The following is a 10,000-nucleotide window of genomic DNA, read 5'->3' as shown; positions in this document are numbered from 1 at the left end:
CTCTGGAAATAATGTAGGCTATGGATGAGGTTAAAATCACCAACCTTTCCAAACGGACTTTTCGGTGCTAAAATGCACCCTTCACGGGTTAATATGGTACATATGCATGCCTTTTTTTTCTGAGAGTGTATGATGGGGACATTAATTCCTGCAGATCCACTGGTGACTGAAACCTACGTGTTGGTGGCTGGGATGCTGTTCCCTCTACGAGTGGCATCGTGACAAACCCGCAGTTTGCTCAAGAAGTGCTGTCTAGCTACTGTCTCATTTAAGGAAATTCCGAGAAGGCGCTACAGAAGTTTTGAAAGCGAGCTCATACTGAATGAGGTAAGGCACGTCTGTTCTTCTGCCACTGTATAGTCGCTGCGTTTGACTTACTTTCTCACAGCTGTTACTTTCAGTTATAGCAAGCAAACATATTTGCGTTTCTTTTATAGCTATTATAAGTCTAATTTGTTCCACACAAACTATTTTTGGTGGGGAAAACCCGTGATGCATGCTTGAAGACCCATTTTTAACAACTGCCCACAACGTTTATGTGTGGAACACCCGGTAAAAGGTAATTTGAGCATAAGTTTTAAGTTTATGATTATTTGCACAGAAATTGTTGCGTGCCAACTGATACGCAATCTTGCTTTTGCCATGCCTCTCTATGAAAACGGGAAATATGATAGCTAGATGTTTTTGTGTTTGTTTCGTATCCTGATCTGTCACGAGGGGTGAAGTCTGTGGGTGCGTTTTTGTGTGACGCTCTCTTAAAGGTTATAATGAAAACAGGAGTTAAGGTTTTTAATGTCATTTCCAGGAACGCGCTTTAAACCCGCCAGACATGCTGTTACGAAAGCCCGAGATGAGCTCGTTTTATTTTCAATGGATTTTACTCTCAGCACTTTGGATTGCAGGTAAGAGTTCATTTTCACGTCTACACTAGTTGGGTTGGGTTTGTCCATTGTCTTGTATTGATCTAGTGTTTATTCTGGTCGCTGCGCGTTCAAATAAAGAACATAAAGAGACAGGTTTTATTATGATTAGTATTATTATTATTATCACTGGTCATTGAGTTAATATCTTTATCACCCAACACTTGATTGTGTTCCTTGACTGATACAGTCTTCCAGTGCGTTCATGAAATGTAGTGACTCAAATTAGGTTTTAGAAATAAGTGGGCTGTTCTTATCAAATATTATGAAGACGTCGAAGTTTCATTCGCAGTTGTTATATATGTGTTAAAAGCTTCAAAGTCACCCTCGCATAGCCTACTGACATAAAAGTGCGTCCTCAGCTGCGGTTATGGAACTTTTCAAAACCACCACTGCAGAATAAAAATGCTTACATGGGTTAGAAATGAATATACTCTTTTACTTTTCTTTCAAAGGCGGTTTCAGAAGCCGCAAAGTTCGAGTTCCCTAAACAGACGCTGAAGGGTGTTTTCACACTTGATTTTTAACCCCAGGCACGGTTAAATTATTCAAAAGTGCCCCTCTCAGACAAATAACAGTGATATTGTGGTCAATAAAACAAAATGCATTTGAATTATAATTGACAATGTGTACAAAACAGTAACTAATCGCTCAAAAGTCGGAAAATTACTGTTTAATTTCACATATCTGTCAATCTGAGGCATTGCTAGGCCTGTGTTCTGCTCGACTGACTGGTTTATAGCATGATTTGTGAAAATATAACTATACTGAATGACATAGCAGCATAGACTTATGGCTAGTTTTTGCATTTAATTTTTCATTTCATTCTGTAACCTACTTGTTCTACAGATCTGTGTGTACTAGTGTTAAATGCTACTATTTTGAATGCGTTAATAACGTTTATGACAGATAATATCATGATAATTTTTGCGTTTCCCTTACTGAATGTAAGCAAAAACCTGTCCATGGGCTTTTTTGATTGCTTTCAGTTTAAGTGACGGCGATGCAGTGTTGCCAGATATTGATACAAAAACAAACAAAAAACTAAAAATAAACTGAAATTATTTCCAATCTTTTGCAAATAAGATAAGATAAAGATACCACAGACTCTAAACGGCTACGTCCTACTTTATTAACTTTCTAAAGTGTTAAATTAAGTGGAAAAGACAAGTCCAAAAACGCTTATAATAGCTGGATCTGGCAACACGGAGGCTGCGCCTCGCCCTGACAATCCACGTTCACTCCGCCAGTAATGATAGAAATTAATACTCTTATTTAGCAAGGATGCTTTAAATTGATCAAAAGGGACGATAAAGACATTTATAATGTTACAAAAAAAATATTTCAGATAAATACTGTCCTTCTGAACTTTCTATTCATCAAAGAAACCTGAAAAAAAATATACTCAGCTGTTTTCAAATTTCATTGGTCAATAATGAGAAGTGGGGCGGTCATTTTCTGTTATTATTCATAAATCGGTTGAAAATGGCATGGGACAGACGAGTTTACATTTGTAGAGTGATCTGGATCTGCGGTTTGTTACATCGCTGAGAAAGTGGATGCTAAATGACTACAAAAGCATTGCACAAAACCGTGCAGCGCCAAAAGTCGCAATAATGGTAATCAGTATTCTATCCACTTGTAGTTATGTAAGAGACACACGTTTTAGATTTCATGAAACTATTAATGAAGCCCAAGTGCCACCTACAGGCCTGTTATGTGAAGTGCAGGCTGGCGAAATGGTAACTTGAAATGACTAATATATTACCATTTTTGATAATTATGCAGCATTATGAAGTGTCTTATGCTCATCAAAGCTGCATTTATTTGATCAAAAATACATTAAAAAAATTTAATATTGTGAAATATTATTAAAATTTAAAATAATGTTGTTGTTTTTTTTTCTTTTTTTATATATATACTTTAAAATATCATTTATTCCTGTGATCAATGCTGTATTTTCAGCATCATTACTCCAGTCTTCAGTGTCACATGATCTTCAGAAATCATTCTAATATGCTGATTTATTATGCTGGAAACAGTTTATTTTTATTTTTTTAATTATTATTATTTAAATTTATTTTTATTTTTATATTTTTGAAACAAGTTAAAAAGAACAGCATTTATTCAAAGAAGAGATTTTTTCTAACAATTTCAATCTTTACTATCACTGTTTCTATCAATTTAACAAATCCTTCCTAAATAAAAACAAATTTCTTTCCAAAAAAAATAAAAAATTACTGACCTCAAGCTTTTAAACGATATTGTATACTGTTACAAAAGTTAGATTTTAAATAAATGCTTTTTTTAAATTAATTAATTTATTTTTACTTTTTAATCATCAAAGAATCCTGAAAAATAAAAATCACAGGTTTCCAACATTGATAATTAATCAGCATGGCATAAAATATATTTTGTAAATATATTAAAATTTTTATCAAATAAATGCAGGCTTGATGACCGTAAGTGCAAAAATATAAAATAGTAATGTATCCAAAACTTTGACCTAAATTATTTATTTATTTATTTATTTTTTACATTGCCCCTATTTTACATTTGAGCCACTGCCCCTAAGGAACTCTCTGCACGTCCCTCACTGTTAAAAAGAATTTGTTGAGTCAACTAAAAAATACTTTGTTACTCCGCTGCCTAAATTTTTGACAACATATTTCTTGTTGAAACAACTTCCCATTAGAGTGGAATTTGTCCAGTTAATAAATTTAAGTCGACTTGACTATTATTTCCTAGTCCAGAACGTAAGCAAATGTTACCCCACTGCCTGAAATTTTTAAATAAAGATGACAAAACACTTTTTTATTTAATTTATTTAATGATAGAGACAATTTAAATTGAACAAGCAATTTGCTATCAACACATCAACTGACAATTGAAAAAAAAATAGCAAAATACACACACACACATACACACACACACACGCACGTCTAAAGATCTGAACCGACACTTGAAAGTGTGATGTATAATAAATAACCTTGGCATGGGATTGAGAAACATAAATAGGTGTATTTCAATTCCTCAGATCAAAACCACAGGGACTATTTTTAATTTCATACCTCAATATGAAAATCAGAAGGTTAAACGCTGCATATTAACCCTGCACAAGTTTACATGCACTCCCCCCACCATAATGCAAGTTATTGGTCAAAATGAGAAAGAGATGTATATATAAGGCAAAAGCAGTCACATTTAGTTACAAAAAATGAGTGTACTGTACTTCTGTATAATAAAATATGAATGGAATGTAAATGGAAGCACAAAGGTCTGAACCGTCAGATTCTACATTTCATAGCACAACATGACCAGACAGGAGTGTTAACATCAGAAGGATCTTGAAAGTTTCCAAACTCTCCCCCAACATAATGCTATTTACTGTTCATAAAACAAGAAACAGAAAAAGGAAAATAAAAGCACTTGTCAATTTGAAGGAAAATGTGTACATTACTGTATAGGAAATTGAGACGTGAAACAACATTTGTTTTCATGAGAACAAGTCATAACATGATCAACTTTAATGTGCATTCTAAAATGAAGTGAAAAAAACTAGAGCTTGATGTGGAGCCAGTGAACACATCATGAGCATTGATGGGAGCTGCTGTTCTTCACAAGTTTTTGCAGAGCCTCAGTGGTGTATTTCATGTGCTTGAGGTAGTGGATGTTCACTGCATACAGACCCGTTAGGAGTCCAAATGCCTTGCGCACATCTATGATGTCAATGATGACAAGATGTCCAAATGAGAGTAATGTTGGTTATTCCTTGGGAAGCACATCACATTGCTGCTCCTCAGTTATAATCAGAATGTCCTCATCAATTTCTTTCACAACATCCTCAATTTCACCGGGTTGCTGGGAAACCACAAAATATTACATTGCTTATTAACTTTATAACAACTGAACACACATATGTACATACACTATTAAAGTTGTGTGTTTTGTTAAAAGGACAGCTACCAATAAATGAAAATTGTCCTTTACCCTCAAGTAGAAGATATTTTGAAAAATGTTTGTAACCAAAAGTCAGTCAAAAGTCAATGGTGCTCCTCAACTGTTTCGGGTTACAAATATGCAAAATAACTTCCTGTATTAAACTGTTAAAAGCCTGTACAAATTTCTTTGTTCTGCTGAACACAAAGTCTTTAAAATCCCAATGGGAAAATAAGTGGAAAATACACCCCTGGAACCAACTAGGCTAAAAAAGGGGAAATATTTTGCATGTTATTTTCTTTACAGGTATTCTACATGATTTCTGAATGTCATAAAATGTGACAAACCAATGCAACATATTAGGTTTTTTCCTTAATCCAATTTTGCCTGCTTGCAATTCAGTCTAATCTGTCCCACCATTTTAATAATGATCTGAAAATATCTTGGTTTAAAGAGATATTCCTTTTAAATAATAGTCTGTTGCACTGCATGTTCCTCTTAAAGGGTTAATTAACCCAAAAATGCATGTTTTACTTACCCTCATGGCATCATAGGTGTGCATGACTTTCTTCTTTCAGACCAATCCAATCGGATTATATTAAAAATTATCCTGGCTCTTCCAAGATTTATAATGGCAATAGGCGGGTGTTTTTTTCAACAGTCCAAAAGTAGTCAAATAAAGTGCATCCATCCATAATAAAAATTGCCTCACACGGCTCCGGGTGATGAATAAAGGCCTCCTGTAGTGAATCCATGTGTTTTTGAAAGAAAAATATCCATATTTTAAACGTTATAAACACATCCTGATCACCCAGTCGGGGTTTATTCTGAGAGATTATTATTATTTAAAAAGCATTTAAAGATACAGTGTGTCTTTTCTGTATTAAACGGATTTGCAAAAAGAATAGCTGTCTGAAATCACATATTTTCATCAGAGTTTTGTGGCCTATTCAGTGTAGAATTTGCTTCATAAATGTTGTTGAATGCATTATTAGGTACAGGTGCTCTTACCCCAAAAAAACCCCAGTTGCTCTTTACCAAAAAAAAAAAAAAAAACGATTACAGTTGTTGTCTTTAAACAGGTAATTAGTCCCATACTAACAAAAGTTATTTTTTTTCTCTCTCTCTTAGGGAGTCAGATGCACATCATAAATCACAGATCATATGCCATCAGTGCTGGTCTTGCATTTATGATTGAGTGCAACGAAGAGAGAGAGATGCAGAATGCAAGTGTGAGCTGGAGCCTTGTTCCCAATCGGAGTCTGGATAATATCAACGGAATAAACATTAACGTCAACGTGCTCTGGTTTCTACCTGCTGACCTCTCCCACAGCGGATCCTACTCTTGTCTCAGCAGGTACTGATGCAATTCTCAGAGTTGCTGATTTAGTTTTGACACATATGTTCTGAAAACTGAAGAACTTGTTTAATCACAATCATGTTCAAGTATCATTGTTTTTTGAGATAAAAGTAATATTGACAGAGAAATCTAGACATTTGTGACAGAAAAATGCATTAAAAAAATTCAGTGGAGTTTGGATGGCATCTGGTGGCTGTTTGTGGTATGACACCCTAAATAAAATTTCACAGGAACCTCAATTTTTTTTCATATCAACTTCAAATTTGGAACATAACTTATTTAGACAGAAGGCTTTAATTTTATACCAATTTTAGAGTAAAACCTGTTATGTAAAATATTTATAATAAATAAAATAAAATTAATATAGCGCATTTTATTTACAGTACATATAAACTTCTTTAACTTTTTGATACTTTAATGTTTAGAGAAAACATTCCACTTTTGCCAAAATCTGCTAATTTTCTTCTTTAAAAAGAGGCCAACCGTAGGTCTATATTCCAAAGTGTTAATAAATTACAACAATTTAAGTTTGGATAGTGCACTTTAATGCCTATTTTAAAAACTGGGGAGTGACAGTTAAAGGGTTAAATGATTGTAGTAATAATATAGTGCATGATCTCATTGCTAGTAATCACAGTTATTATACTTATCTATTCATTGTTACACTTTGAGAAAATATTCTGCATTAAAACACACGACAAAGAACCAATTTCAGATGCAACAAGAACTCCTCAAATATTATAATGCATTTCATCATTACTTATTTTTATTTACGAAAATATATAATGTATTACAACATACATGAATACCTTTAATGCATTATACATAAATGTTTCAAGCTAAATGTTACGAAAACCACCTTTGCATTATATATTTTGTGTTTAATATTCCCTCTTTGCCGGTCTTTCATCCCAAATGTTGTTCTGTATGGCAGAAAAGGCAATGAAACCTGGGAAACAATATTTGAGGTCTGCGTTGAGAATAAAACATGCCCTAAATTGAACAGAAAAGACGAAGTAACAAGCACAAAGGAACTGTTTTGTTTCCTTCCTCACATCTTTGAGATAGACCCTCAAGCTCAAGTGACCTGGAGAAACGTAAGACATGAGCATAAACAGAACTGAACCAAACAAATACAGTACTGCACAAAACCAAGATGCTGAAAAAGAATACAATTCAATTGACTTTAAAGCAGTAATTCACCCAAAAATGAAGAATTGCTGAAAGTTTACTCACCCTCAGGCCATCCAAGATGCAGATGAGTTTGTTTCTTCATCATATTTGGAGAAATGTAGCATTGCATCAGTGTCTCATCAATGGATGCTCTGCAGTGAATGGGTGCCGTCAGAATGAGAGTCCAAACAGCTGATAAAAACATCACAATAATCCACAGCACTCCAGTCCATCAGTTAACATCTGGAGAAGATGTTAATAATGTTAATAATGTGGATTATTGTGATGTTTTTATCAGCTGTTTGGACTCTCATTCTGACGGCACCCATTCACTGCAGAGCATCCATTGCTGAGACACTGATGCAATGCTACATTTCTCCAAATCTGATGAAAAACCAAACTCATCTACATCTTGGTTGAATTTTCAGCAAGTTTTCATTTTTGGGTGAACATTTCCTTTAATGCTGATTCTGTGGTCAACATTACTTTCATAAAAAATAGCAAACATCAGACAAGTTTTTGTTCTGCAAAACACCAAAACATTGCTAAAGTCTTCAACATGTCAAGCATTGTGGGTTTGGGAGTTCCTTACATCCATGCAATTATACCTTAAAGCATTCATTTTCATATTTAAACATAGTCACACCCAAATCTGTGCCTGTCTGTACATGTACACTGCAATTATTTTGTCTGCTAAAAGGTTTGTTTTTCTCTCTTTTTAGAACTGCCACCCACTCAATGTGACTAACAGTAAGGTTTTCCCGATAAACAGAGACCAAGACAAGGTTGGACTGTATACGTGCTTTGTGAGCTTTACTTTTGAAGGGAAAAATTACTCTGCTGCCCAGACTACAGAAATCTACAAACATTCTTCAGATTATGGTAAATGGCTATTCAAAATCTGAAAGGACCCTTGTGGCTTTGTTTCAAAACTTATTACATTTCAGCTAGTAGCTTTTATTTTCATTTAGTTTAACTTGATGTTCTAAAATATGTAAAACTGGAATAAAAATTAATACTTTAGGCCTAGAGACACACACACACACACACACAAACTAATACAAATGACAAAACCACACCACAAAATTATGAAAACTTTAACTGTGCTTAGAATGAAAACAGAAAATTAGGGGTGGAACGGTTCAACTTTTTCACGGTTCGGTTTGTATCACGGTTTTAGAGTCACGGTTTCGGTGTGTTCGATATGTGCTGTGTTTATGGAAAAACTATACTTTCAAATAAAAATAAAGAAAATAAGAATATTCTATCTAACTACAAGCAACAGCACAAATAAATACAAAAGAGTACAGATACAAATAAACTAAACAGTGACTTTCAGGTTTTTTTTAGGTAGGTCTAGCATTAGTTTTTAGGTAAAATCAAATTAGTATTCAAATGTAATACAGCATTGCATATTTTACTCTATAAATTAAAAATGAATCTTTATCTTTGTCAAAGTAAGATATGCTATTAAATGAAGAGAGTTGTTTGTTTTTTTTTTTTTTTCTGTTAGTTTTATGTTTAGACTGTCACTTTAAGGGAATGATATGGTAAGTTTTTATGGCTGTGTCTGCTACAGGATACTTACCAAGACGGACGTTTTGACATAACTTTTGTGTGAATTTGTCCATTCAAACGCGATACTTCAGAGAGAGCTTAATATCTGCGCGTGTTCCTGGACGCAGGTTTTGTGTGTTTTGGGTGAGTGGGTGTTTGAGTGTTTTGTGTGTGCTTGAATGTTTATTCTTTGGATACTTTAATTGGTTTAGTTTCAACACAGAAATCAACGTGTGCTGTTCAAGTCTCTTCTGTGTGCCGGGGTGATAAAGAAAATAAATGACTGCTCATATTCCAGCATACAGCATTCGCATTGAACAAGAGTGAGTCCTCATCGCTGTTGTTGTAATGTACTGGGAAGCCAGAATGCACATCCATCAAGAGAAACATACATTAGCCAAACCCTGTTTTTTTCACGTGTTATTTATAAGAAACCATAGTACAGATGCGTTGTCAGATTTAAGATGAACCGTGATCCTATCGCGTGCCGAACCGTGTGTGGAGAACCGAATGGTTCGATTTTTTTCCGCGAACCGCCCACCCGTACAGAAAATATAATAAATTAAAAATATGAATAAGAACTACAAGTATCTCACGCATAGTAAGAACACTGCTTGGATTCCATTGAGGGAAACATCTAATGAACTATATGGGTTGGACAATGAAACTGAAACACCTGGTTTTAGACCACAATAATTTATTAGTGTGGTGTAGAGCCTCCTTTTGCAGCCAATACATAATCAGTTCATTTTTGGAATGATAGATACAAGTCCTGCACAGTGATTTTAAGCCATTTCTCTTGCTGAACAGTGGTCAGGTCACTACGTGATGCTGGTGGAGGAAAACGTTTCCTGACACGCTTTTCCAAAACACTCCAAACTGGCTCAATTATATTCAAAACTGGTGACTGTGCAGGCCATGGGAGATGTTCAACTTCACTTTCATGTTCATCAAACCACTCTGTCACCAGTCTTGCTGTGTGTATTGGTGCATTATCATCCTTATACAAGGCACCACCTTCAGGGAACAATGCTTGAACCACTGTGTGCAC

At 34.6% G+C, this 10,000-nt stretch overlaps 1 protein-coding gene across 3 annotated transcripts in view; it reads left to right on the top strand.

The window, feature by feature from the left end:
• LOC109100305 (interleukin-1 receptor-like 2) overlaps positions 1-10,000 on the top strand; it is a 16,025-nt gene that overhangs the window by 117 nt on the left and 5,908 nt on the right. For 2 of the 3 annotated variants that reach the window (XM_042764365.1, XM_042764363.1), the window contains exons 1-5: positions 1-327; positions 806-902; positions 5,991-6,216; positions 7,154-7,316; positions 8,115-8,274. The exon at positions 1-327 is cut by the window's left edge and continues 117 nt beyond it. In XM_042764365.1, coding sequence (XP_042620299.1) covers positions 830-902; positions 5,991-6,216; positions 7,154-7,316; positions 8,115-8,274 — 622 coding nt within the window. In that variant the 5' untranslated portion in view covers positions 1-327; positions 806-829. Of the gene's footprint in view, positions 328-437; positions 560-805; positions 903-5,990; positions 6,217-7,153; positions 7,317-8,114; positions 8,275-10,000 lie in introns of all 3 variants that reach the window. The other variant, XM_042764364.1, reaches the window with a different exon arrangement.

This window comes from Cyprinus carpio, chromosome A9, assembly GCF_018340385.1.
Source record: "Cyprinus carpio isolate SPL01 chromosome A9, ASM1834038v1, whole genome shotgun sequence".
Taxonomy (NCBI): Eukaryota; Metazoa; Chordata; class Actinopteri; order Cypriniformes; family Cyprinidae; genus Cyprinus; species Cyprinus carpio.
This window is presented reverse-complemented; position numbering and strand designations above follow the sequence as displayed.